The sequence below is a fragment of the Mchenga conophoros genome, linkage group LG16, assembly GCF_057382185.1.
Source record: "Mchenga conophoros isolate Kocher_MC1m ecotype Shallow Benthic linkage group LG16, M_conophoros_male_GT1.1, whole genome shotgun sequence".
NCBI classification, from domain to species: domain Eukaryota; kingdom Metazoa; phylum Chordata; class Actinopteri; order Cichliformes; family Cichlidae; genus Mchenga; species Mchenga conophoros.
The window spans coordinates 36,799,677-36,821,207 of record NC_140541.1 but is presented as its reverse complement, the minus strand read 5'-3'; the positions used below and the strand labels follow the sequence as shown (position 1 = coordinate 36,821,207).

At 40.4% G+C, this 21,531-nt stretch overlaps 1 protein-coding gene across 1 annotated transcript in view; it reads left to right on the top strand.

Annotated features, from left to right (window-relative positions):
- The window catches only part of pth2ra (parathyroid hormone 2 receptor a), a 70,646-nt gene that overhangs the window by 29,413 nt on the left and 19,702 nt on the right, over nucleotides 1–21,531 (top strand). The window contains exons 7-9 of the mRNA XM_085249312.1: nucleotides 3,982–4,135; nucleotides 10,307–10,367; nucleotides 10,899–10,965. Coding sequence (XP_085105438.1) covers nucleotides 3,982–4,135; nucleotides 10,307–10,367; nucleotides 10,899–10,965 — 282 coding nt within the window. The remainder of the gene's footprint in view (nucleotides 1–3,981; nucleotides 4,136–10,306; nucleotides 10,368–10,898; nucleotides 10,966–21,531) is intronic.

The following is a 21,531-nucleotide window of genomic DNA, read 5'->3' as shown; positions in this document are numbered from 1 at the left end:
ACATGAAACAGAACTGCTGGCTGTGTTACAGGTTTTTCTGTCCTTGAAAAGAAGGATGAGACATTGTTAAAGTGAGCAGATGAAAGGTTTTTGTCCCGATTTTTTTTCTTCCTTTCTTTGAAGCCACATGAACACGTAAGCAACGAGAAATGGCATTCACTTTAGATTTGTTTGTTTATTCTGGGTTTTCTTCCATTTGTGTGTATTTAATTTGTGTAAGTCACCAGTTTTAGACTACATTATTATCCCAGCTACAGACCCCTTGTATTTGGTATTTAAATTTCATTTGTCTTGCTGTAGCAAACAAGAGCAGAGCTTGTTTTTCCTGTTTAAAGCTTAGAGTCTTGTAAGCAGCATTGTTAGTATTAATTATTTGGTTTGCACTTACTGTACCAGCTGATTTAGTTATTTAAATGTATTCATATTATTCAGAGGAGCAATTCCACCCTCATAAGCTTGTTTTTTTTTTTTTTTTGATTGATTGGTAATTTATTTCAACATGTGAACAATATACAAGTACATTTAGAAAAGAAATGAGAGAAAAAAAATATACTGTACAAATTACATACAAAAAAACATTCTGATTAATTTACATGTTGAAAGGGAGTGGGAAGAAGTATACACTTATTTAATCCCACCCCTGTCCCATAAATTATCAGTTATTGTTAATTTAAATGATTAAATAAGGTGATCTGGTAAGAAAACGTAAAGTTCCAGAAGGAAATACAATGAATATTCATTGATGAGCAACATGTTTGAAGGTGAAACCTTTCGTTTAGAGTCCACTTACCTGTAGCTGGAGCATATTTGCTCCAGGAAACTGAGATAATCACTTGAATACTTGAATGACTCAGCCTTTGAGTCTGAGACAGTCGGAGCCACAACCTATACCATCACATACTGCCTGTGATGTATAATAAAGCATCTACTTGCATGAGTTCTGCAAGATTGTGTATATATATGGAAATGGGTGGAAACACATTCTCACCTTTGGCAGGACACTTCCACAGAAAATGTCCTATTTTCACATCCCAGACTGAAAATAAGAGGCAGTAACGTTTTAAGTGAGACTTCTCCTGCAATGACTGCATTGCAGGAGAAGTCTCACTGCTTTTTCCTTTAAACATTAATTCAGTGTGTGACTCTTCCCTGTGAGAAGGTTTCCCCACTGAATGTGAGAGCAGACTTCTAGTGTCAAACTATTCTCCACACAGTGGAGGTAAACAAATCATATATGTGGCACACTTAGGAGTTGTTTGGTCCCCGAGTGAATGCACAGGCTGGACTGTAGCAGGACTGAGTATGAAAGTCTAATGTGATTGGTACTCATGGCCATTGATCAGTGGGCTTTGATCAATGGCCAGGAGAATTTGCATATTAATGATGAAAGAACTGACCTCCCAGCCCATTGTTCATTCAGTGGTGCTGGTTTCAGTCATTATGCAAATGTCCTGTTTATAAGATTGAAACCTGCAGTCAGCTGAGACTGAGGAAGTCACCTGGATGAGTGACGAAACGTTTCTCCCACTGAAAACATCCAGATGAAAAGAATCAACTTTTGGAGATTTAATTTGCACAAATTACCAGGGTTATTATATGTGTTGTATTAATTTTAAAGATTTGTTTTTAAGGAAACTATTTTTTACAGTTTTAGGACTGGGTTTGCACACTTTGATATCGATTTTCCACAGTTTAAAAATGTTTTAATACTTAGACTTAAACTGGGTGTCTAGAATACAATAATACGAGTTATTTTGTTTTTTTTTTTTTGTCTTTTTTTGAGATGTGGTTAATCTATTTCCCCCCACACTTTCGTTAACTTGAAAAACCTTGTAAGTTAAACTTTTTGCATTTAAATAGCCCTGTAATAAAAAGTTTGTGGCCACATTTCTTAATCTTTAAATCCCGGTGCTTTCAGTCCCACTACTTTAATCTACAGTGGGGCAAAAAAGTATTTAGTCAGCCACCGATTGTGCAAGTTCCCCCACTTAAAATGATGACAGAGGTCAGTAATTTGCACCAGAGGTACACTTCAACTGTGAGAGACAGAATGTGAAAAAAAAATCCATGAATCCACATGGTAGGATTTGTAAAGAATTTATTCGTAAATTAGGGTGGAAAATAAGTATTTGGTCACCTCAAACAAGGAAAATCTCTGGCTCTCACAGACCTGTAACGTCTTCTGTAAGAAGCTTTTCTGTCCCCCACTCGTTACCTGTATGAATGGCACCTGTTTGAACTCATCATCTGTATAAAAGACACCTGTCCACAGCCTCAAACAGTCAGACTCCAAACGCCGCCATGGCCAAGACCAAAGAGCTTTCGAAGGACACCAGGAAAAGTATTGTAGACCTGCACCAGACTGGGAAGAGTGAATCTACAATAGGCAAGCAGCTTGATGTGAAAAAATCAACTGTGGGAGCAATCATCAGAAAATGGAAGACATACAAGACCACTGATAATCTCCCTCCATCTGGGGCTCCACGCAAGATCTCATCCCGTGGGGTCAAAATGATCATGAGAACGGTGAGCAAAGATCCCAGAACCACACGGGGGGACCTGGTGAATGACCTGCAGAGAGCTGGGACCAAAGTAACAAAGGTCACCATCAGTAACACACTACAACGGCAGGGAATCAAATCCCGCAGTGCCAGACGTGTTCCGCTGCTGAAGCCAGTGCATGTCCAGGCCCGTCTGAAGTTTGCCAGAGAGCACATGGATGATACAGCAGAGGATTGGGAGAATGTCATGTGGTCAGATGAAACCAAAGTAGAACTTTTTGGTATAAACTCAACTCGTCGTGTTTGGAGGAAGAAGAATACTGAGTCGCATCCCAAGAACACCATACCTACTGTGAAGCATGGGGGTGGAAACATCATGCTATGGGGCTGTTTTTCTGCCAAGGGGACAGGACGACTGATCCGTGTTAAGGACAGAATGAATGGGGCCATGTATCGTGAGATTTTGAGCCAAAACCTCCTTCCATCAGTGAGAACTTTGAAGATGAAACGAGGCTGGGTCTTCCAACATGACAATGATCCAAAACACACCGCCCGGGCAACAAAGGAGTGGCTCCGTAAGAAGCATTTGAAAGTCCTGGAGTGGCCTAGCCAGTCTCCAGACCTCAACCCCATAGAAAATCTGTGGCGGGAGTTGAAAGTCCGTGTTGCTCGGCGACAGCCCCAAAACATCACTGCTCTCGAGAAGATCTGCATGGAGGAATGGGCCAAAATACCAGCTACTGTGTGTGCAAACCTGGTAAAGACCTATAGTAAACGTTTGACCTCTGTTATTGCCAACAAAGGTTATGTTACAAAGTATTGAGTTGTATTTTTGTTATTGACCAAATACTTATTTTCCACCCTGATTTACCAATAAATTCTTTACAAATCCTACCATGTGGATTCATGGATTTTTTTTTCACATTCTGTCTCTCACAGTTGAAGTGTACCTCTGGTGCAAATTACTGACCTCTGTCATCATTTTAGGTGGGGGAACTTGCACAATCGGTGGCTGACTAAATACTTTTTTGCCCCACTGTATATAGTGTCAGTTCTATTGTAACAACTGAGTAGTGAGTTTAGCAGACTTCTATCATACGATTTTGATTTTCAGAGATGAAAAATGACAAAGAAAACAATCCAGGTTACGTCTGAAACCTTTACAGTATAAAATTTAGTGGGCATAGCCTGTACATGTCACTAATCTTGGAATCATACACAAACAATGACATAATTAGCAGAAGCTGCTTTACTCTGTGTTTATGTTCTAGTTAATAACATCTTTGTGCAAATTTATACAGCAAGCTGCTTCTGATTGTAATGAGATCATTTCCTCTCTTATCATCACCTGTGGTGTTTGAATACTTTGAAGTACTGTGATCATCGCGTGTGTCAACACACAGACATGCAAAATAACAGCATAATAAGCTGCATAATACTAGTTTCAAATAGGATCTGATAAAACTGTTAATGCTTTCAGATTGGCTGCAAGGTGACTGTGTTGCTCTTCATCTACTTTCTGGCTACCAATTACTACTGGATTCTGGTAGAAGGCCTTTACCTCCACAGTCTCATCTTCATGGCCTTCCGATCAGATTCCAAATACCTCTGGGGTTTGATACTCATCGGATGGGGTAAGCACTAAAAGATTACATTACACATAACGCAGTTATGAAGGAGGACAAAACGTGACGAAAGCATCAGTTCTGAAGCTTATGGCTTCATTGCAACTACAATATGACACCATATGTAAAACAGCGCTTAATGTTTTCCAACATGCTTCAGAGAAGAGACTCATTAATATAGTTTATGTCTGCTGTGTAGGGGAATTTCCAAACCTTTCGAGCAGAGTTAAGTGAGTGATTAACAGAAGTCAGTTTTATATCTGCAGTTTATTGTTGTTTTGATGGCAGTTGTGTAATTCATCACATCAAAAGCAGCAAAAAAGACTTTTGGAATAAAATTATGTTGTTTCTTCTGAAACGGAACAGATTTGTTTTGTGTTTTTGTTCAAGTTTTTGTTCTGTCCTTGCAAAGGAGTGTGTCACATTGTTAAGAAAAGTAGATGAAAGGGTTTTTTCCCCACAACGTATTTTTCGTTTGTTTCTTTGAAGCCGCATGAACAAGCAAAGAGCAAAGAGCATTCACATTACTTTTCCGTCTCCTCTGGTTTTCTTTACTTGTAGTTACTTTAAGTCACTAATGTTGGATTACATCAGCTGTAATAAAATACTAAAATATAAAATAATAATAGACCTTTTATTGACTCCTCCATCAAACTGCGTTGAAAGTTCAAATGTGATCAAATGCAGTCCTGTGAAAACTATGTGCACCATTACTGGTTCTATAGGAATTAAGAGGTTGTGCAGCAGCCAGGTGCTGCTAATCAGATGCACTTAATTGATTACTTGCAAGTGTGTGAAACTGTTGGGAAGACAACGTGAACATTTTCATTGTACTGTATAATCTGCAGATTCTGACAGAAATCTGCAGCTATCCTTTGAAGCACCGCTGCTCTAAAACAGCAATAATTTCATTTACTTTTTAAATCATTAAAGCACTATTTCTGTAAAATAAATAGCCTTTCTGCTCAAGTCTTTGGGGTCGCCTGATTCATTAACTGAAATTTGCTTTACAGACATGTTAAAACATTCTCAAAAAGTTACTGTAAAATTCCTCCATATACCAAATAATACTATTAAAATTTATGACTGAGGAATATAAAGGGAATGCGATGCATTTTCTTAAGCTGATTTGTATATTTGCATAATTTACAGCCATTCTTTGGCTTGTGGTTTGTCTTTTATGAATCCATGTGTTCATTCACAGGAGGGGATGAATCCACATAATGATGCCGCCACTCCCTGCCTTCTTTTGAACTAATTATTTTTTCAGCACACGTTTTTGAGCTGCTTTGGCTCGACAGCATGACACCAGCAAGAGATAAGAGGGGGAAGCATTCCCCAGCAGGGTAAAACACTTTGCAGATATATCTGTTAGAGTTCACTATCAACCATTTTTAAGTCGTCTTATTGGTAAAGTTGCCCTAAACACACACTTTTAGCACATTTTTAATTTGTCATGTTTTAGATGAAAGCCCAACGGTTCCTTTAACAACACGGTGTTTTGTTTCCATCTGCAGTTATCGTCAAGCACTCGCTGCAAAATATCTATAAGCCATTAGCTTTCCCAGTGAAGAAACTCGGTGACTAACACAAGATCATGATTACATCCCTGCTCTTTTCTCTGCTCCCACACTCCCTTTAAGCTCTGCCAACCTCTCTCTCTCTTTCTTCATTTTGTCTTTGGAGCTGCAGATAAGATACAGAATTCATTTCAAATGTCTGGTCTGCAGAATATACATACTGAAGGACGGGGACCACTTATCACCCGATTAAAGTTCCAGTGATTAATTATGCTAACAATATTGAAGCTGTTGCATTTAGAGAAGGGGTTTATAGTGATGATAGAGGGAAGAGGTATGAGGAGCTGATCTCGGCCAACGACAGTCACAATCTTATCACGTCTGTTTGTGAAGCCACATGAACAGGAGACACCATCAGTAATTCCACATGCATCCAAATACAATTTAGAGCGTGTGACAGATTTGAGGAGTTGCTTAATGAGTTAAGTGGCAGTGGCAATAGAATACGTGCATTATAAATGCTGCTGTTAATGATGTCAGAGGAAGAAAAAATGGTTCTGTCACATTTAATTTCTCTTTTTGCAAAAGTGGATCTCACATCGTCGTCTTAGCTTCTCACACAGTGACAGTGTGGGTTGTTTCCTTTCCTGCCTCAGTAATATTTGCTAGTATCTGTGCTTCTCAGATAGTTATGGTCTCTGGTGGAGCAATTTAAAATATTATCATCGCCACAGCATCAAAAAGTGCAATTCTGTCACACATTTGACGTTGGCGCCTTGATGCAGTGGCTCAAGGTTTTGAGAAGAAAAGCAACATTGGCTTTTTACATCAGCATTCACTCTGGTTAGCTTAGGCACCAGAATTATGGGTAGGGTTGGGAACCCTGATGCTTATTCTAATGAATCAGAGGGGTCCTTTAAGGTCATGTTCAAATGGCTTCCAGTCTGGCTGTTTTTAGTGGGTCACTGGAAGTCCCATTTTGTCAAATTGCACAGGTGCCCCTGCGATGTTCACTGGATCTCTGCTAGTGTGTCAGCACAGCAATCATTCAACACCTTTTTCACTGTGTGAAAGTGCAAAAAGTTGCAAATCATCAGAAAAAATGAAATCCCCGTTTTGTGCGTGCAGAATGACAGCACTGTGGGTTGATGGCAGAAACCAGAGTTGAAATCTTTTACCCCACATGTGCTTTCTCAGGCATCGGGGATAGCGTTTGGATTAATTCGCAGTGGAAAACTCTGAATGTGGGAATAAACAGGACACGTATGCTGCTGATTGCATTTCTGACCCAGTTCATTGCTTTCTGGGTTGGAAACTGGACTCTTTAATTGAAACTTGCTAAAAATTCAGAATCAGACATACATGGAGACTCAGATTTAATGACCAATTAAAGCTGCAAAAAGCGACGAGAGGGCCCTCGCACCCTGCCACACGTCCAGGCCAGCTTCAGCCGACCCGTGCTGAGGTCGAGCTGAGCTACATCTCGGGCATGCTGCGGTTGACTAGACTCACACGGACATGTGGCTGTTTTCAGTTTAGGAAGCTAATTGGGTGCTGCGTCACTTACTTACTGAACACCTTCTGTGCCCACTGTTTGTCAGTTGTCTAACCGTATATCACACTAATGTAGATCAGGTGTGGAACAAACAATTTAAATTTCACGTAATAATAATAATGGATTGGATTTATATAGTGCTTTTCAAGGCACCCAAAGCGCTTTACAATGCCACTATTCATTCACTCTCACATTCACACACTGGTGGAGGCAGCTACAGTTGTAGCCACAGCTGCCCTGGGGCAGACTGACAGAAGCAAGGCTGCCATATCGCGCCATTGGGCCCTCTGGCCAACACCAGTAGGCAAGTAGGGTAAAGTGTCTTGCTCAAGGACACAACGACCAGGACAGAGAGCCCGGGGATTGAACCGGCGACCTTCCGGTGACAGATGCGATTCCCAACTCCCTGAGCCACGGTAGATTAAATGATGATTATTACCTACTGTGTGACCTAATATTAGCACGTAGGCGTGTCCTATCCAGCACGTGAAGTTAGGGACAGACTGGACAAGGTGCGTCCTGTGATGAATAATTGAACTTTGTCATGCCACCATGACCTTTCATGAAAACTCAAAATCTTCGCAGTTTAATATCACCAAGGAGTTCAGTTTGCACTTTGTCAGATCACCATTGTTCATGTTGATCTGACGAAATGTTTTGGTGGGGTTTGTTAAAGTACACATCAATAAATTCTTAAATTCAGTATGGCTGACTTCCTGCTGGCTTTGGGACATGGCTCCAAGAGATTTTTCTCTACATTTTGAGGTATTACGTAAGGCTGCCAAATTTGAGACTCGTATATCAAGCGCACTATTTTTTTGCTTACAGTTTCACACTGAAGCATCATCACTATCTGATGTTGATTCTGACCACTTTTGAGATGGATTTGGTCAACCTGGGAGCAGAAATCATTGCATGTCCTGTTCCTGGCACTATGACAGCTATTAAGTATTACAATTAAAATATGTTCAGGGGTAAATCCTTATCATACCTGAAAAGTTGGGTCGAGATTAGACAATGTGCGTGTAATGCAAGTTCAGCAGTTTAATATTGCCCAAGTCTGTAGTTTAAACTGACTGAATATGAGTTTTATTCGATAAAATCTCTACGTGGAGTTTGAAAAAGCCATTTTCAGTTCAATATGGCAGACTTCCTGTTGGGTCAGGGAGGCCATAGACTTTGTTGTCCGTCTTTGCATGTTACACATATGTACCAAATTTCATTCATGTACCTCAAACTGTGTGTCCATAATACTTATTTATAACCTGCAAAGGTGGCATTTTGAAAACCCCAAACCAATAAAACATGTAATTTTTTTTCTTCCAGAATTGGAATCAGAATACTTTATTAATCTCTAAGGAAATTATGTTTACCAGACCTGATGTGTGTGCTAAATTCTGTGATTTAGCTGTTGCATGTTAAGGCCTCCAAAAAGCTAATTCATTTGACGAATTAGTAAACAGAGCAGATACAATAGAGCAGGGGTGTCGAACTCCAGGCCTCGAGGGCCGGTGTCCTGCAGGTTTTAGATCTCACCCTGGGTCAACACACCTGAATCAAGTGATCAGTTCATTACCAGGCCTCTGGAGAACTTCAAGACATGTTGAGGAGGTAATTTAGCCATTTAAATCAGCTGTGTTAGATCAAGGACACATCTAAAACCTGCAGGACACCAGCCCTCGAGGCCTGGACTTCGACACCTGTGCAATAGAGCATTTGGACTTTTAGTGCTCAGGCTCCAACTATGACAGTCAACATACAAGACTGAAACAAGTTTGAGGACAGTAGTGAAACTGCAGACTTGCAAACATGCTTAAAGGGAGTGATTTTGAAGTAGCACCCATTCAGATGCACAAGAACACTACTGTGAAGTTTGGCCATGGTTCCGGTTATGTTACTGAATATTCCCTCTCAGCCACCTCGCCATGGTACGGTTTGACTCCAGTTGACATAAATGGTGCACTGCCCTGGGAATGTTGAAATGAACAACAAGCATACTTCTAGTTTAAAACTACTAAGCCATAGATGGAGACCCAGTTCTCAGCACCAGCTGCACAATAACCACCACGATACTTCATCTGAAGGTTTGAAAGAAGCTGATGTTTACTCTGTCCAAGTCGAAGGCCGTGGTAAAATTGCCCTCTGCAAGCATTTTAAGGAGCGATCTTGAAGTAACAGCTGAGCTTAAAGTGCTCCAGAGATTCACGGGAGGATGAAACTTTAAACCTTGTAGTCACTGAAGTCAAAAGGAGTCCTTGTGGATTTATGACTAAACAACTGACTTTAACACTCAGGGAATGAGAATGTGGTGTAACTTAATCTACAAAACCACTCTTTAGGTTTAAACATATTACTCCCCAAAGGTACCAAATCTTAGTCGAATAGTTAATGCATTTACTCTTGTTTTTACACTGGTACATTTAAGTGTTTTTAAATGGTTTAGAAACTGTGGAGTGGAAGGGAAATCAATAACAACCCACACAGTTTGAACAAAGTAACAGTGCAGTTGGAAGTTTCTTTAGGAAGTCCCTGTATGTGTGTTTGTGTACACATAAGAAAACACACAAAAGCTCTTTAGAGACAGAAGAATTACGCCTGACAGGAGAGGCTGAATGTGCTGCTCTGAGACTCGCCATGAATCAAAGCTGCTGGGTCGGAGGGCGTTATATCATGAAGTATGAATGTGTAATTAAGTGTGTCTGTATGTCACCAGCATGTGGGATTACTCTGATGTTTACATTCACGTCATGTTCTGTGTGTGATGCCTGCATTAGCTAACATGCCCGTGTCGGGTTTTATTTCTCCTACTTTGTGACCTTTGAGTAATGTGACCTTTTACAACACCAATACAACACCTTTCACCAGGATCCACTCTGTCGTGACTGAATATTATTTTAAAATAACAGTTTTACACTTTTGTCAATAAAGCAAACAGGCTGCTTTTAAATTGTAACGATCACCTCAGCTTGGTTCTCCTTCTGTATTGTGATGTGTCAGAGATACAGCGACAAACAATGTGAAGTGCAGTCTGGGAAATAAATCAGGTAAACAGCACATATGACATCACCTGCAAAACATCTCATTTTGCATTATGTCTAATTTCAGGTGTTCCAGCTGTTTTTGTGGCAGTGTGGGCGATCGTCAGGGCAACAGTGGCAGATGCAAGGTAAGAGAGAGAGGACTCAGACTCTAACGAGATTATCCCTGCGAGGTGTTAGAAGAGCCAGGGGAAGACGGAGACAGGAAGTAAAACCAAAACTAACCTGAAGGACGCACGAAACAAGAAAACAGGGAACAATAGAGGATGCGAATACTTAAAGAGAGGAACAGATGCAATAGCACTGAGGGACCTCAGGCTACTGTTATATGAAACAAAGACAAACAATAATTGAAATTCATTCCTACATTAACTCAAAGATGGCACAGAAAATAAATCAGTGCCATCTTAAATCCAGAAAATATAACTTAAAGATGTGAAAACCTCCAAAAGAAGCTCATATTCAGTTATTGTCACAGGAAAAAATAATAGAAACACTAGGATCATCACACCATCACTGCAGTCTCGAGCATTTCAGAGTTTCTCTACACAGTTCCACTTCTCTACTCAGTCTGCTTTTCTGAATGACACCATCACCTTTTGCTTCTGCCTCTCTCACTGAGAATCTTCTTCCTTCCTCTGCATCTGTGTCACCTGCAGGTGCTGGGAGTTGAGCGCTGGGAACATCAAATGGATCTACCAGGTTCCCATCTTGACAGCGATTGGGGTAAGAGTGCTACATTTGTTGCTGCCTATAAATGCAGCTTGAAAATTCACAAGGATACACTTTTGTAAAAAGGGGCAGTCCTCTATAATTTCACTTCAGGCTTTTGAATTTCTTGCTTGTAACCTGAAAGGTTTGAAGTTTCATTCCATGAACACAAACAACTTGTTGCTGAGCACGATGAAGCATCGGTGGCTCATTCTATATGACTGTCTTCTGAAATGCAGAGTTTTCTCTCATAACCTCTGAATTTCTAATATTTGGTTATTTAAAGTTATTAAACGCGAGTTATGATTTTATGCTTTGGATGCTGTTACTACAAGATGAAATTCTCCAATTAAAGCCAATAAAATTAGCAGTTTTGTAACATAAGAGAAATAATATTTATAATATTATTTCTCTTAACTAAATCTTTCAAAATCTCTGTTCCCTATTCACGTTAAGATCTTGCTGGTAACCAGTTCAGCAGCAGTGTGCACTCAGTATCCTTTACAGATCAGAAATAAATAAAGATTTGATTGAAAGTTTGGCAGGGAGCAATCTAAAAATACAAACTGCAAGCAGCGTTTTATTCTCTCTCGAGGCTTCAGTGTGCCGGAGTATGAAAAACAGTAAATAGAGTGATATTGCAATACTTTAAGTTGAGTTTTATCAACCACTGAAGTGCTTTCATGAGCCAGTTTCACCCATTCACACATGAATAATATCAAACACACCGTTCTGGCACATGAAGAACTCAACCTGTGACCTTCTGATTGGTGGATCCACCGCGTGTCCTTCACTCTAACACCTTCTCTGTGCTTCATATTTAACAATCATGCAGCTCTGACTTGTGACTCTGACTGTTTATGTTGTGGTTTCGCACTTGCACTTAACTTTTAGTGGTGCGTGTTTGTTATTGGACAGACGGAGCGGTGGTGGCTGATGGGAGATATGTTGGATCTGAAACATGTTGAATCTAAGGAATAAATCTGAAGGAGCACACAGGCACGCTCACCAACCACAGCTGGAAAACAGGCTGAAGGTGTACAGCAATCCTCTTTCATTTGGACAATGCTAACTTGTTTTTGCTTACAATTTCCACACTTATTCCCCTCATGTGTCGGGAAGCCAAACACCACCTATGGAATTTAAATAGAGTTCACTCAGAAGGATTTGTTCTTTTACCAGTTGTTCACAGAAAATTGGTCTCAGGCTGGAAAAGCCATTTACTACCTTTATACCATATGAATGCGATGTAGTAAAGTGCATGCAATGTTGTGTGCTGTTTGTGTGGTAGGCAGAGAGAGGGCTTGTCAGACGGGCTAAACAGAACTTAAACAGCTTTATTGTTGCAGCCCGGGAAACAAAATAGAAAACAACAAGAAACGCGACCGAAACAAAAAACTAGAACTTATTTCATAACAGAACAAACTGGGCACAATTGAGGAGGGAGGGGCAACGACATGATAAAGAACAGAGAGAAACTGAGGACTTAAATAGACATGAGATAATCAGGGAAAGCGACACAGCTGAGGACAACAAGGCTCAGGTGAACCGAATCAGTTAACGAGCACGAGGGAAGCAAACTGAACTGAAGAGACTATCACAAAAATAACCCGACTGAGACTAAAACACATGAAATTGACAGAACGATGTAAACAAAGACAAAACTGCCTAACAACAGAAAATATGATGGAAACAGATACTAGACGTGGGGAACATAGAAGAGCCGGAAAAACCTGAGAATAACAGAGAAAATGATGAACACAAAATCAGAATACAAACTTAACCAAAGCAAAGGTTATAACTAAACTGAAAAGTGCAACAAAGTTAAGCGGAAACTATCAAACAGAAAACAGAGTCCCAGAAAACGCTGGAGCCCAGGATCATGACACGTCCTGCTTTTAACCTTTTAATGCCTGAACCATGAAAAAATTACCAAAATATTCACATTTTTGAAAATGTTTACTGAACCTTCTGATCATGAATTAAATATTAAATATTTTTTATGAACTTTAATTTTTATTATATCACTTAAAATGTTTGGTGATCTATTTAGGTTTATTCAGGGGTAAAAAAATATGCACAAGCCTGAAAAACTTACATATCAATTATGATGCAGGAATGAAAGAGTTAAAGGAAGAATTAGGAAAAGATACCAAAGCCTCCTGGGAATTGTACACCAAACAAACAAACAAACAAACAAACAACTCGGTTGACTTAACGATGCAGGCACAAAGACGACAAGTCAAGCAGCTAAACCACAAGGCTAACCAAAACAATGGGGAGCACGAAGAGGCAAAATAACACAAAGGAAGAGCAGCAATTATCCAGATCACGCTGCACACTGAGTTGTTGCAATCCTGTCGTTCTCCTTTGATTAAAGTTGTCACACAATAAGCTCATCGGCACATCGAAACTGGAACAGAAAGCAAATAACTAGGTGTAAAAATGAGCAAAGGGTGACTTGTGCATTTTAAATAATTACTTTAGGCGATGCACCTGTAACAGCGGGTACTACCGATCAAAAAAATGTGACGCATAGTGAGGGTGGCTTCTTTAGTTTTCGTCTGATCAGAGCATTATTCAAACTAAACTGTCTGCTAATATCCAAAACCAACACTCATTTTCAGTCCCTGACTGGTCCACTCTGCATGTCAAAGACCCTGAATCCCAAATTGCCCCCATCACAAATACAGGATTGTTTGTGATAGGTCAGAAACTTTTAAAAATAATCGAGTGAAATTTGTATAAATGAGTGTGTGAATGTGGCCTGCAGTGCAAAAAGCTTTGAGTCCTCAGACTACAAAAAACACCATATCAGGCAGTCTGTTTATCATTTTAGTTACATGCAGAGCTAGTGAGTTTCAGTGAGGCACAGAGAAGAATGAGTCACTGTGTGGGATAAGGTTGAGGACCTTTGTCCACAGACAGTGTGGCTCCGTGATGCAGTGGTTTGCACAATCGCTGAACACTTGAAGGTTTGAGACCAGGAGGAGACATAAATTCCTCTGGGATTGCAACAGGAAGGTCATCCGGCGCAAGAATCTGCTGAATCGAGTATGCAGAACCACGAGCGAAGCTAACCTCTGATGAATGAGGGAGCACCTGGAAGAAGCTTCTTCTTATCTGTGTCCACAGACAGCTCTTTTTTTTGCCCGGTCGGCACCTGTGACCTCACTCTGTGCGTGCTCGGGGCGTTTTTGTGCTCAGCGACTTGTCAGGCTGTCAGTGGTGATTGCCATAGGATCTGTATAGAAAGCAGACTCTGCCAGCACAAAGTTAAAACACTGCCAGTGAGATCAGATGCTTAGTCTACATTTTTCTCACAAATACGTGCCAGGTTACACTTAATGGGCTGCAGCCAGGAGAGACATCCAAGCACCGATGCCTGGCTCGTGTGTGCCATATTTCCTTAAATTGCTGCCAGGTATTTATTAACCTCAACTAGAAGAAAAACAAGGGTTTACTGTAATTAAATCAGATTGAGTTAGAAATCCATCATGAAGCGCTGACAGCACTCCATTGTGGTCTGAATCTGTCGGGGTATCCTCACAGCGGGGGCTCGCTGGTGACAAATCTTTCACTTGCTTTTAAAATAGCTCAGCATTAGTTGTACAGCAGCTGAGTATCGATTCATTATACTTACAAGTGGTGGTCCTGAGGGCTGGTGTAAGTCATCATCACCTGGTATGGCAACAGCACCGCCTACAACTGCAAAGCTCTCCAGCGAGTAGTGCGGTGCTCTGAACGGATAATTGGAGGTGAGCTTCCCTCCCTCCAAGACATCTACAGGAAGCGGTGCCTGAGGAAAGCGGGGAGGATCATCAAGGACTCCAGTCACCCCAGCCATAAACTGTTCAGACTGCTTCCATCAGGAAGGAGGTTCTGCAGCATCCGGTCCCGTACCAGCAGACTGAGAGACAGCTTCTTCCATCAGGCCATCAGACTGCTGAACACTTCATAGACACCTCAGCTTCACTACTGGAACTTCAACATTATGCACTCCACACTGTATATAAATGCCACTTGTTTTGCACATATTCAACTCTGTATATTTTATATATTTTATTATTATTATTATTATTATTTTTTTTTTTTACTATTTAATTTGTAAAAATGTGTATACACACACACACACACACACACACACACACACACACACACACACACACACACACACACAGGAAAATATTTAGTATACACATCCAGAAATGCATACACTATTATATATTGTACATATATTTATTAGTTTCAGGTTGGCCATTCTTGTATTTTGCTCGTTTGTGTTGTTGTGTTTGCACATCTCTGTTGCTTGTGGGGCTCGCACACAAGAATTTCACTCGCATGTGCTGTGCCAGTGTGCCTGCACATGTGATGTGACAATAAAAGTGATTTGATTTGATTTGATTTTGATTTGAAGTCGATGGGTTGGAGGTGGTGAAGTATCCGTGGGCTGGTGGGCTGCTCTCTGTGAAACAAAGAAGAATAGAGTATGTGGGCCGTTTTTGTAATTCCAATATTTATTTATTTATTTTAAATAGAATAATAAATAAAATATCTTCCATCTAATTCTAATTATTAAGCAATTGTTATTGTTATTATCCCAGCAGAGACACATTATATAATTTGGAGTCATTATGATTTATCAGCATGGCAAATTGTTACAGCAGGTAAAAGCCTGGTTAGGCGTAATGAGCCAGTTAAGATAATAATGGTCAGAATGTTAAATTAAATTAGCAACGTGTAAATAGAATATTTTCAGTTTTTGTTGAACATGTAAAAGAAAACGTGTGCTGGGGGGAAAATAAGTAAATCCTTGGATTTAGTAAGTGGTGCCTGGCAGCAATAACCTCAAACAGGTGCACCTGGTAGCTGCAACGCAGCGCAGCGCTCAGCAGGAAGTTTGATTTACTTATTTATTTTCCTCTGAACTGCTTCAGCTCAGCCGTACCCACGAGAGGAAGCAAAACAAACAAACAAAACAAAAAAACCCAAAACAAAACAGAAAATTTGTTTTATTTTAATTTTTGATGTTGCTAATAAACTGTCTCAAACTATGATTGAGTCATGAAAGTTGCCACTTTTGTAATATTTACTTGTGGCATAATTATAAGAATTATGTGGGAGACACACACACACACACACACACACACACACACATTCAATGACTGATCAATCATCATGACACATAAAAAGAATTCTGGTCTTATTTATAAAATATAAAAAATGCACTACTGAAGGAAATAGGAAAGGATTTTCCGTTCTCTTCCGTGCGGCCATGAAGCATTTCTTCATGGACAGGTCTCCAGAGGTCATACACAAACCTTTCTGACTCTGTGGGTGATCTTAAATCTTTGCTCCTATGCCTCCTACCTGGTGTTTCCTCAGGGCCTCAAGGCCATCCTGGAAGCTTATTATCTAATTAGGGAGGCAGTACAAGACCTCGGTGTATTCCCGTTATCTCAAAGGAAAAGTCAAGGGTGCTAAAAAAAGACTTGAGAGCTGGCTCACTGTGCTTCTGGTCAATAGGTTGAGTCGTCTTTGTCCTCCTTGGTAAGAAATAGCAATTATTCTTCTCTCTCTCCCAAAAGAATTATCTGTAAGAGGAATAGCGTGTCTCATGTGATTACCCTAACAGTGGGTACTGTTTGGATGTAATGGATAGAGGTGAAGGAGTTTAAACTTGTTATTCCACACTGTCTCTATGCTGTAGGTCATTCCAAAAGCAGATTCCTTTGTTTTCTAGTGGATTACAGTGAGCTGGCTCTTGTGAACAAATGTGAAAGTTGTTCCGTCTGACTGAGCGCATCTGTGCCAGCACCCCATAACCAGCCTGTGTAAATGTGCATCTACTGAGCAATTTTAAAAGAAGTCAAAACAAATGGACAGCTACATCTGTTTCCTGAGAGGTTAAATACAAAGCTTAACTAAGGTTTTAGGTGTTCCTTGCATCAATCCCCTTTTGTGTAATTCTGAACTTCTGTAATAGTATCACGGCTAACAAGACAAGCCGTGTGGAGTAAGAGAAGGACCCAAAGATGCAGGCAATGACTTAGATGAGAAGAGTGATCTTTATTGACATGGGGTGAAAATAGGCAAGGCAAGTTTATTTGTATAGCACAATTCAACAACAAGGTGATTCAAAGTGCTTTACAGAGACATTAGAAACAAAAACAAGATTTAAAATTGATTAAAACAAGCAAACAAACAAACTAATTAACAAACAAACAAAACAGTATATAAAATCAAAACAGATAAAATCAGTAGTTAAAATGTTAGTTTTGAAATTTAAGCTTAAAAGTGTGGATTTGGTGCTTTATTCAAATGCAGCTGAGAACAGGTGAGTCTTCAACCTGGATTTAAATAAACTGAGTGTTTCAGCTGATCTGAGGCTTTCTGGGAGTTTGTTCCAGATATAAGGAGCATAAAAGCTGAATGCAGCTTCTCCGTGTCTGGTTCTGACTCTGGGAACTGATAAAAGACCGGATCCAGATGACCTGAGGGATCTGGAAGGTTCATACTGGGTCAGGAGGTCATTGATGTATTTTGGTCCTAAACCATTCAGAGCTTTATAGGCCAGCATCAGAACTTTAAAGTCTATCCTCTGACGGACAGGCAGCCAGTGTAAAGACCTCAGAGCTGGACTGATGTGGTCCACTTTTTTGGTCTTAGTGAGGACTCGAGCAGCAGAGTTCTGAATATAAGTTCTGAAATACAGAGTGACACAGAGGTGGTGAGGACAGGAACTGAGAAATAACCAAACTGGGAGGAACTAACTAAAGAAACCTGAAAGCATGACTCGCGGGATGATGTTCAGGATAATGCTAGGGTGAGACAGAATAACACAGGGAGGTAACACAGACGGACCAGTGACGAGTACAAGAGAACAAACACTATAAATACACATAGGGAAATGAGGAAACTGCACACAGGAGGGAGACGTCTCGTCATGTCGATTAGCTTCAGCCACGACGAGACAGGGAGGATGCAAACTGAATACACTGACATAAGACACGGACCTTCACAATAAGACAGGAAACTCAACACACATGCAAAGGCACAGATGCAGAGACCTGACTAACCTAGAACAGAGGGAACACACAGGCAGGGATGACACAGAAACAGAGGGAGCACAGAGTAACACGAGGGGCAAGGGGACCAAAACACAGACAGCAATAATGCAACAAATAAATAATAAACTACTCAACACACTGGGCCACAGACCCACGACTGTGACAAATAGTTTCTATATTTGGACATCAAAGTAACACAATCCCCTTTTCATTATTTTAACATGTGGTGGGTTATGATTGTGATGTAAGGCTATGAAAAGCTCAAAACACTGCAGTGAGAAAGTTTTCTGGGGTTACATGTAAGGCCAGCGTGCAGCGAGCTAGTTTACACTGTACACTAAAGACCTTACTAGGGGCTAAAATGCTAAATTAAAATAAAGGGGGGAAATATTTTGGTCACTGATAAATGAATAAATCACTGGATGAGAACAGCCCCACATTTGTTACATGCTCATCCTACAATCCAGTGAAATCAGGTTGTGTTTGTTCCTTTAAATACTCGTGCGTGAAACTGACTGCTGTACAGACTGTTTGTTCGGATGAAGAACAGGTGTTCTTGGTATCCTCTGGTTCCTCGTGTCCTTTAAAATGCTGTAGAGAGAAAAAGCAACGTTGGGTCGTTTTTCTAACCGATGCACTGATGAGAACGGGCTGACCATCCCTCAAATTTAGATCACCGAATAGGAAACTTCTTACAACGATGATACCGCTGATGTACAAATAATAGATTCCACAGGAGATAAAACTATGCGGCACATGCGCACGTAGGTGTGTGTGTGCATGAATTTCTCAGGGCATAAGAATCTCAGGCAGATACATCTGAGCACAATTAACCCCAAGAGAAAATGACCTCAGGACGGTTTTAATGAACTCTCCGTGTTTCTAAAAAGAAAAACCTGCATAGATAATCAGAGCTGTGATATTTTTATAAAGGCACTGAGAAGGCCAAGGTCTACAAATCATTAAAAAGGCTCCAACTTTCCCCGTCTCACACTGGTAATGATGTAGTGCTCCATGTTTCACATAAACTACATGTGCAGGTAATACACGCACCCTGTATTCAATATTTAGTAGTAAATACTTGGAATTACTTTTGGATTTGTCACGGTCCTGGGTCTCCTGACCCAGCGTTTTTAGTTCTTTGTGATTTTTGTATTATTGTACTTGTGTGTGATTTATTCTATGGCTTCTAGTTTTGATCCCTTGCCCTTCATGTCTCTCTGTGTCCCCTCTGTTCTGTGTAATTGTGTCTTTGCATGTTTGAGTTTCTTGTTTTCTGTCACTCTGCATTGTGCATCATGTTCTCATGGTTGGTCTTTTGTTACTCTCTCTAGTCTAGTCTCTTGTGTTCCCAGCTGAGTATTTCCCTGTGTATTTTGGTTCTTAGACCTCTGCCTTATGGTTTATGTCTCTGTATTTCTTAGTTGCTGTCTCCACTGTGTCAAGTTCGCGTCTCTGTGTGATACTTCCTGTTTTACTTTGATGGTCCGTGTCTCATGTGAATGCGTCCTGCTTTGCTTGTCTCGTCAGTCCTGATTTCTCCCAGCTGTGCCCTCCTTCTGTGTCTCATTCCCCTCGTTACTTCCCAGTGTATTTAAACCCTGTGTTTCTCTGAGTCAGTGTCGCGTCGTCCCTCATGCTGTGTGGATCTACCTGTGTCTCTCTGTGAGTTTTCTAAGTTCCCAGTTTAGATTAGTTTGTATGTTTTTTCCCTGCCAGCAAATAAAGCTGAGTTTTGAGTTCACCTCCCTGAGTCTGTGAGTCCTGCATTTTGGGTCCAACTCCTGCCTGCCGCACAGCGATTCATGACAGGATTATAGTTCTCCAATAGAAAACTGAATATCAATTTCGTGGAATATCACTCCTCTGGACTGAGGGCTTTTTAATATCAAACTTGCTTTAACATCACAATTTAACAAAAAGAAGAGTGAGTCTATTCATGCAGTGTTTTTCTGTGAGTGGCACTTATGCAAAACCTCTGAATTAATGAACAAGCTACTTAAAACTGCACGTTTGTTCAAAGACATCTTCCGAGTTGTGTCTGTCTGTGCGTGCTGTGAGTTTACACCAGGCTCCCACTGGTAAAATCACCTACAGACTCTAATCAGAGGCAGCGTTGTTTCATCAGGACAAATTCACTGCTGGTTATAGAAAATTACTGAATGAAGACTTAATGTGTGTACATTTGTTGGACCAACTTTTCTTTCCCTAATTCTTTGTGGCACAGATTAAGCAAAGTGCTGGAAACATTCCTCAGAATATTCAGGCCACCTGCAGCCTGAATGGCTGATACAGAGCAGGATAAATCTACGCTTTCACGTTCTGACACTGCCTTCTGAATGACACAGCAGGAACAGAAACTCATCAGACCTGGAAGTGTTTGTTCAATCTTCTGTTGTCCACTTAGGGTGATCCACATGAACTGTAGCTTCAGTTTCCTGTTCTCAGCTGACACCTGGTGTGGTCTGCTGCTGCAGACCATCTGCTTCAAGGTTCAGAGATGCTCTTCTGCAAACTGGTTGTAATGATTGTGTTTTTTTTTTTGTTTTTTTTTGAATCACTGTTGCCAGCTTCCATGTGATTGGATGTTTGTGTTAGCAGTTGGCTGCACAGGTGTACCTAATGAAATGTCCATTGTGTGTTTACAGAGTTGAGGCCATGTTGTTATATTAAGTGATTAATGGTAAAAGTCTGTTACTAACAGCTCAGCCAACAATGTTTGGTACTTTGGGGATTTTGAGTATTGTCTGTCTGTCTGCACACAGATTTGATTATTATAGTACCTGCTGGTTATGTCAGTGGAAACTATAGTTACAAAATTTTACAGATCTGTGCTTGTTCGACACTGGGTTACTTTTGAACACTACGACTGCATAACAAAATGGTCTCTAATTTCAACTATGCTTCTCTGGTTACAACAAAAACGTTTAATTCCTCTGTTTAATGAGCTGCTAAACACAAACGTTCATATCTGAACTGGCAGAACAGAAAATGAGTCTAGTGTCTGCAGGACTACTGTGCTGTTAAAATGCAGCCTCATATTTACACAGCTTGCAATGATACAGTCAGCTAATTATTTACTGAAAATGTTGGACACAATTGATATACAACATTATTTTTTATGTTTTTTGGTAAGTTTATAAGTAAACGAGTATGCTTACAGACACACACAGGCAGTTATAGTAGATTGCATACAGTTGGTGTAAAAAGGACACCCAGCACAAAGAGAAGAGACATCTCATCTCAGTGTTTTTCATTGCTTATAGTGCACAGATGATAGCATTCATAGTTAGCACAGTCAATCAGTATTTCTGGAAATGTCTGTGAAGGTTCTCAGTCATCCAGGTCATCGTAGTCAAAGGAGCTTGCAAAGAAAAGCGTCTGGACTTCTTTAAGTTGCTTGAAGACGTTTCACCTCTCATCCAAGAAGCTTCTTCAGTTCTAAGGTCAAATGGGGGGGGAGTCCCAGATTTAAACCTAGTGGGAGTTTCCCCCCACAGAGGGACAAAAG